Source organism: Toxotes jaculatrix, chromosome 21 (genome assembly GCF_017976425.1).
Source record: "Toxotes jaculatrix isolate fToxJac2 chromosome 21, fToxJac2.pri, whole genome shotgun sequence".
Taxonomy (NCBI): Eukaryota; Metazoa; Chordata; class Actinopteri; family Toxotidae; genus Toxotes; species Toxotes jaculatrix.
The window spans coordinates 18,747,384-18,752,776 of NC_054414.1; the positions used below are offsets into that span (position 1 = coordinate 18,747,384).

Sequence of the window (5,393 nt, forward strand, 5' to 3'; positions counted from 1 at the left end):
CCAGAAGTAAAAGGTTGCATGAATTATAGTGAAGTACAAATGCATCAAAAATGTAATGAAGTACAATATTTTCTTCCAGTTTACCACTGTGACCAGGTATTTTATTTTGAAAGTGCTTACAGATTAGTGTCGTGACACTGTGTATAAAGCTGCATGTTAATTTAGTGGTACACTTACAAACTTTTTCTCTTGTGATCTGGTTAAAAACAAAAACAGATTTTCTTCATTACACATAAGCAACATCAAAAGTAATTATACAAAACTCTTCAGTGTCATTTAAAGTGATTAAAAACACCAAACTACAGTGTGAAGGAAGAAATCTGAGTTATTTTATTTTAAAATTAAGGAACCTCTTGGGTTGGCAGGTTGATGGCGTTCATGTTCGTCTCAGGGCTGCAGCAGCTTTTCATCAGCCTCTGGATTTCTTTTTGAACCTGAAAGACAAAACTCAGTTTTTACTACTGTGGATTTTAACGGGCTCTGATGAAGTGGACCAGTCCGGCTCGTACAAACTCACCTCTCCGTTCAGGAAGCAGTACAACACGGCGACGATAAAGCCCTGTCACAACAGGAAGCGTGCAAGTTAGACAGGTGCTGCAAACATCTTTTAGAGCTGCGGTGATTAGCTGATTAATCGATTAGTTTATCTACAGCAACTCTTATGAAATTCTCTTAACTGTTGCATCCGATTATTGATTAATCAGATCTCATCTTTGATTAATCAGTGAAGCATTTGGTCCAAAAAAATGAAACATTTCCACAGTCAAACGTGACATTTTCCCAAATCCTGAAAATATTCAGTTCACTGTCACATGTCAAACACAGGAAGTCATGAGAAGCTGGAGCTGCATCGTCACCTGGAAGGAGCCGAGGACTAACTCCAGGTAGAGTCGAGGTCCGAGGCCGACGTGTTCGGGGATCAGGGCAAACACCACGTAGTGAAGACCGAACAGAGGGATGAGGAGGAGAGTGGAGCGGACGAGTGTCCTGCAGAGGGCAGCAGAGGACAGGAAGGTCAAACACTGAGGACACTGGACAGGAGGAAGAAGAACAGATGTGAGAATAAACAGACGGGTCAGTTAGGTGGACGGCAGCCAGATGTTACCTGAACAGCTGTGTCTCACTTTGGTTCGGTGTGGCCTTCGTCTTCTGAACGATGATCCTGCTGATGTTCAGGAAGATTAGAAAGTTCATCTGTGGATCATACAACATACATAAAACACACGGTGGGTAATCACGTGATCTGACCCCCGCTGTGATTGGTTGTTGTAGCAGTTGACTCAGAATAAATAATCTGTAAATCTGTGGATATGTTAGTTCCTCACAAAGATGGAGAGCAGGATGGGAATCTTTATGATCCACCACAAGTGGCTCTGCAGGTCGTCCCAGCACCTGCAAACAGACACATACCACACCTCACATTTAACCTGAAACACCTGCAAACATCTGCACTTCCATTTTTACTCACCCGTCACTGTCAAGCTGTCTTTTCAGCAGAGCCCAGATCACCATAGTAACTGTCGGAGAACCTACAAAGTCAGACTCCATCAGATCAGATCAGCAGGACAAAGTCCAGTACAGGTGAATAAAGATAAAAGCACAGGGACACGCAGCGTACCCCAGCCGATGACGGCGTAGATCCAGAACAGCTTCCTGGTCGGAGTGAAAGCGAATATCAGCAGCGTCTGTAGGTACAAACCTTCCACCAGCAGCCAGGAGAAGTTGGACAGGACACAGAAATGGAAGAAGGTCACTGCTGCTTTGCACCGAAGCTGCAAGGACACAAAGGACGTCACAGAAAAACTCAAACTCAAAGCATGAAATAAAGTCTGCATGTTTCTCAGTGGGGAGATTCAACATGTCAGCTGGCTGCAGCCTTACTGTGGACACCGTGCAGTGGTCCACGCTCTTATCTGCAAACAGCACTGCGTCTTTGATGAACACAGCCAGACTTCTGAGCATGAAGGTGACGAACAGGTTGAGGTGGATGTAGCTTCGTGTGCAGAGCAGCTTCCTGAGAGATGGAGAAACACGGAGCATACGAGGTGGTGGAAAACAACTCATAGGTTTCATGATTTTTCTTTAAGCTTTTATTCAAAACACATTGTTGTGAAATTTTCCATTCTTTAATGAAGAGTTCTCCTTGTTTCAGCACCAACCTGAAGCAGCAGAAAAGCAGGACAGCAGCGAGCAGAGCAGCCAGAGACAGTCCGTAACCAACACTGTAGATCAGCTGCACGGTATCAAAGTAATTTTTCTGGAGCAGAACGTGAAATATTTATCACTCAGGCACAAACAAGCAGTTCTTAGAGTCTTTGTATGACCACTGAGCTCAGGAGGAAGCAGTAAACCTAAACTGTACCTCCGTCCCCACGTCTTCATCCTGCTCAGAGGCTTCATAGTAACAGGCTTTGTAATATGGCGGGCTCGGTGTGCCCCATCCTCCGACGGTGCAGGTCCTGCTGATGAGAACTGAAAATGCTTGACGTTATGAGGAAACTAGAATCCTGACTGTAATCAGACAAGATTAACACATAATTCAGTGATTAAATTAAAGCTGCACTTTGTGGATCATCTGTCAGCCGAGGTGAGATCGTCTCCCACAGACCTGAAAACCTCAGAGACCGTTTGGTGTCTGCAGCTGATGAGCGTGACGTTTACCTGGAGGAGTTTCAGGCCTCAGCAGCGGCGGAGGACAGTGGACAGAGACGATCTCTCCTTCAGACGCAGCCGGCCAACAGCTCACTCCATCCCACTCCATCACACAACCTGTAACACAGAGAAACACCTGAGCAGGAGGCGTGGCTTCTCTCTTTCTGCTGATTTTATATTGTCTGAGCTCCACATGAACAGTTACCTGCAGTTTTATTACTGCTGTGACTCAGTGACGCTGCAGCGACGCTCTGCATTTTGACTTTACACTCGTTTTCCTTCTGTAGCAGATGAAGAACGATGGAACATTCTGGATGTGTCGATCTGACCTGACGGAGAAAAAACAAAACAAATTTCAGTTTCCTGCTCATCTCTGATGCTCGGCTCCGTTATGAAGACTCACCGTGTGTCCTGTGATGATCAGCAGACAAACGGCAGCAGTGAGACTGAAGTCCATGGTTTCTCACTGAGCTGCTTTCTTCTCACTCTGGTGGATCTGAGGTTTTAATCTGAGTCACTGGAAAAAAAAACAAAACCTCACTGTCCATCACATGAAAGTTTGTCCCTGTGGTTTAAGGTTTGTCAGATTGCCATCCAGGTACCTGCAGACTCTTCGTCCTCAGGATCAGCCGCTCTCTCTCCGTGCAGCTGGACTGATGTGAAGCACTCTGAGACGAGTGAACTTCTGTTTCTGAACATCACGTCACCTGAGCAGCTTCATACCAACTCAGCATGAAGACGAACCGAAAACACGGTAACTCTCATTCTCCTGAGACAGGATGTGGTCTTCAGGACTAAGACATATCAGCTGAGCCTCAAACATGTGCATTAAGTTGTTTACTTTATTTGTGGCTCATGTATAATTGACAGAAGGCGACTCCTCTCACAGCAGCAGCTATCCTGCAACGTTCAGCTGGAAAACAACATGCTGTGAAAATCAAATGACACAATCTTTACTTACTGTTTCTGAGGGAATGTCTCCCTCTACTGTTCGATCACTTGTTCTTCATCAGCTCAGACAGTTTTTGTCCACATCCACTTCCTGTTTGTCACAGATCTGATCCTGCTTCAAGATAAAAGCCCAGATTTTAATCATAGAACATCACCGGGGTTACCTGTCAGTCCTCAGTTTGATGTTAAATAGTTTTTGTTTTCAGAGCTTTGCCTTGTTCATCAGGCTCCTGCACTGCTCAGAGGTTTTGTCTCTCTGGCTCTGGTTTTGTGCGTCTTTGTGGTTTTGTGTCTCTTTTAGTCATTTTCACTTCTTTGTGGTTTGATTCTTTCCAGGAAGAAGTTTTTAACAGTCAGTTCATACTGAGGTTGTGATGCTAACGAACCCACTGCCTGTCACCTTCTTACTCCTCTGCCAGCCCCATGACTGTGCCACCCCCCCCCCCCCCCCCCGCCCCCCCCCCCCCCCTCTGTTCTGTCTGTTGCTGATTATCATTTCATTTCTGGCACATTTGAGACAGCGAGTGGATATTTAACATTAATCCAGACGAGCCATCACAACTCGTCTGTCTGATTTGGATAAACCCGAGTTACATAACTTTCTGAACTCAGGGTGGTTGGTGGTGTGGGGTGGGGTAGGGTGGGAGGGGGCAGATGGTCGGCCCTGTATTTAAGAACCTTCCAGACAGAAAAGCCTGAAGTCTTAACTAAGGCTGAACGATTTTAGGAAAATATCTCATTTCGAGTTTTCTGGCAGATACTGTGATTTCGATTTGATTCACAGTGAACAGGAACATTTACAAACATGGCAGAAAATCACATCACATCACATTAAATTACTCTAATGCAAGAATTAAAACTAAAGTTAAGAACTCATTTCAAATGTATGTAAGAAACATGCAGGTACATTCTGTGAAGTCTTTGACCAGCGGCAGTTATTTTTCTATTTTCTAAACGTTTCACCGGAACTTTTCCGTCATGCAGATACCTGTGGTGATGTTTCAGGTGTCGGTATAAACTGGCTGCGTCTCCGCTGGATGCTGCAACTAGCGCCACAAGTTTCGCACAGCACCTGTTTCTGGTGCACGTCTGCGGCCTCACACCCGAAAACACTCGCAAATGAGCGACGCGCTGTGTTTCTTGGGGATTTAACTCCGCTTCTGCTCCAGCTGAAGCCGTTTCACTAATGAAGCAGCAGGTGCAGCAGGTTACACTGATTGCGTTAGCGCGCGACCTGTGCACGAGCGGCAATGCCGCTTCTGATTGGTGAGCTCGGCAGGTATGTGTAGAACAGCTGACACAGCAGATCCTGGGTCAGTCAGGAGCGCTGCGCAGCTTCTATCAGAACATGATAAATCGTTGAGCCTCGGTCTCAACTGGCATCTGAAGAACTCATAACTGCGATGTGAAGTTCTTCGCACAGCTGACACTGATCTGACTCCGCCGGCGGCTCGGCCTCTGTCTCCTCAGACAGCGGAGAGCGGCGCGGCCGTTAGAGTCAGTGACCGAGCACGACTGTCACGGCGGAGGATGGAAGGATCCAGAGAGAGAAAATGTTTGCTGCGCAGCATCGTTTCACCGCAGGACGCTAAACAGACACACAAATCTTCAGGACACAGCTGAGGCTCTGTTTCTAAGGAACTCATCAGTGTTCTGCAGCACACAAGTATTTTCCTGACTGATCGATTAATCTATGGCCTAACATCAGAAAATAATTCGAAACGGACATTTCATTTCTTCAAGCCCAACATGATGACAACCTTTGTCTTGTTTATTCAAATCAAAGAATC

At 45.9% G+C, this 5,393-nt stretch overlaps 1 protein-coding gene across 1 annotated transcript; it reads right to left on the bottom strand.

Moving 5' to 3' along the window:
• Positions 1–299: 299 nt before the first annotated feature.
• Positions 300–4,713, bottom strand: ghrhr2 (growth hormone releasing hormone receptor 2). Its single transcript, XM_041067512.1, has 15 exons — positions 4,676–4,713; positions 3,614–3,718; positions 3,056–3,169; positions 2,858–2,981; positions 2,662–2,769; positions 2,363–2,472; positions 2,160–2,257; positions 1,882–2,014; positions 1,619–1,772; positions 1,469–1,529; positions 1,326–1,392; positions 1,106–1,194; positions 858–987; positions 518–559; positions 300–434 (listed from the first exon to the last, which is right to left on the bottom strand). Exons 3-15 carry the CDS (start codon positions 3,107–3,109, stop codon positions 342–344), a joined length of 1,263 nt encoding a protein of 420 aa, XP_040923446.1. The 5' UTR covers positions 3,110–3,169; positions 3,614–3,718; positions 4,676–4,713; the 3' UTR covers positions 300–341.
• Positions 4,714–5,393: the final 680 nt, after the last annotated feature.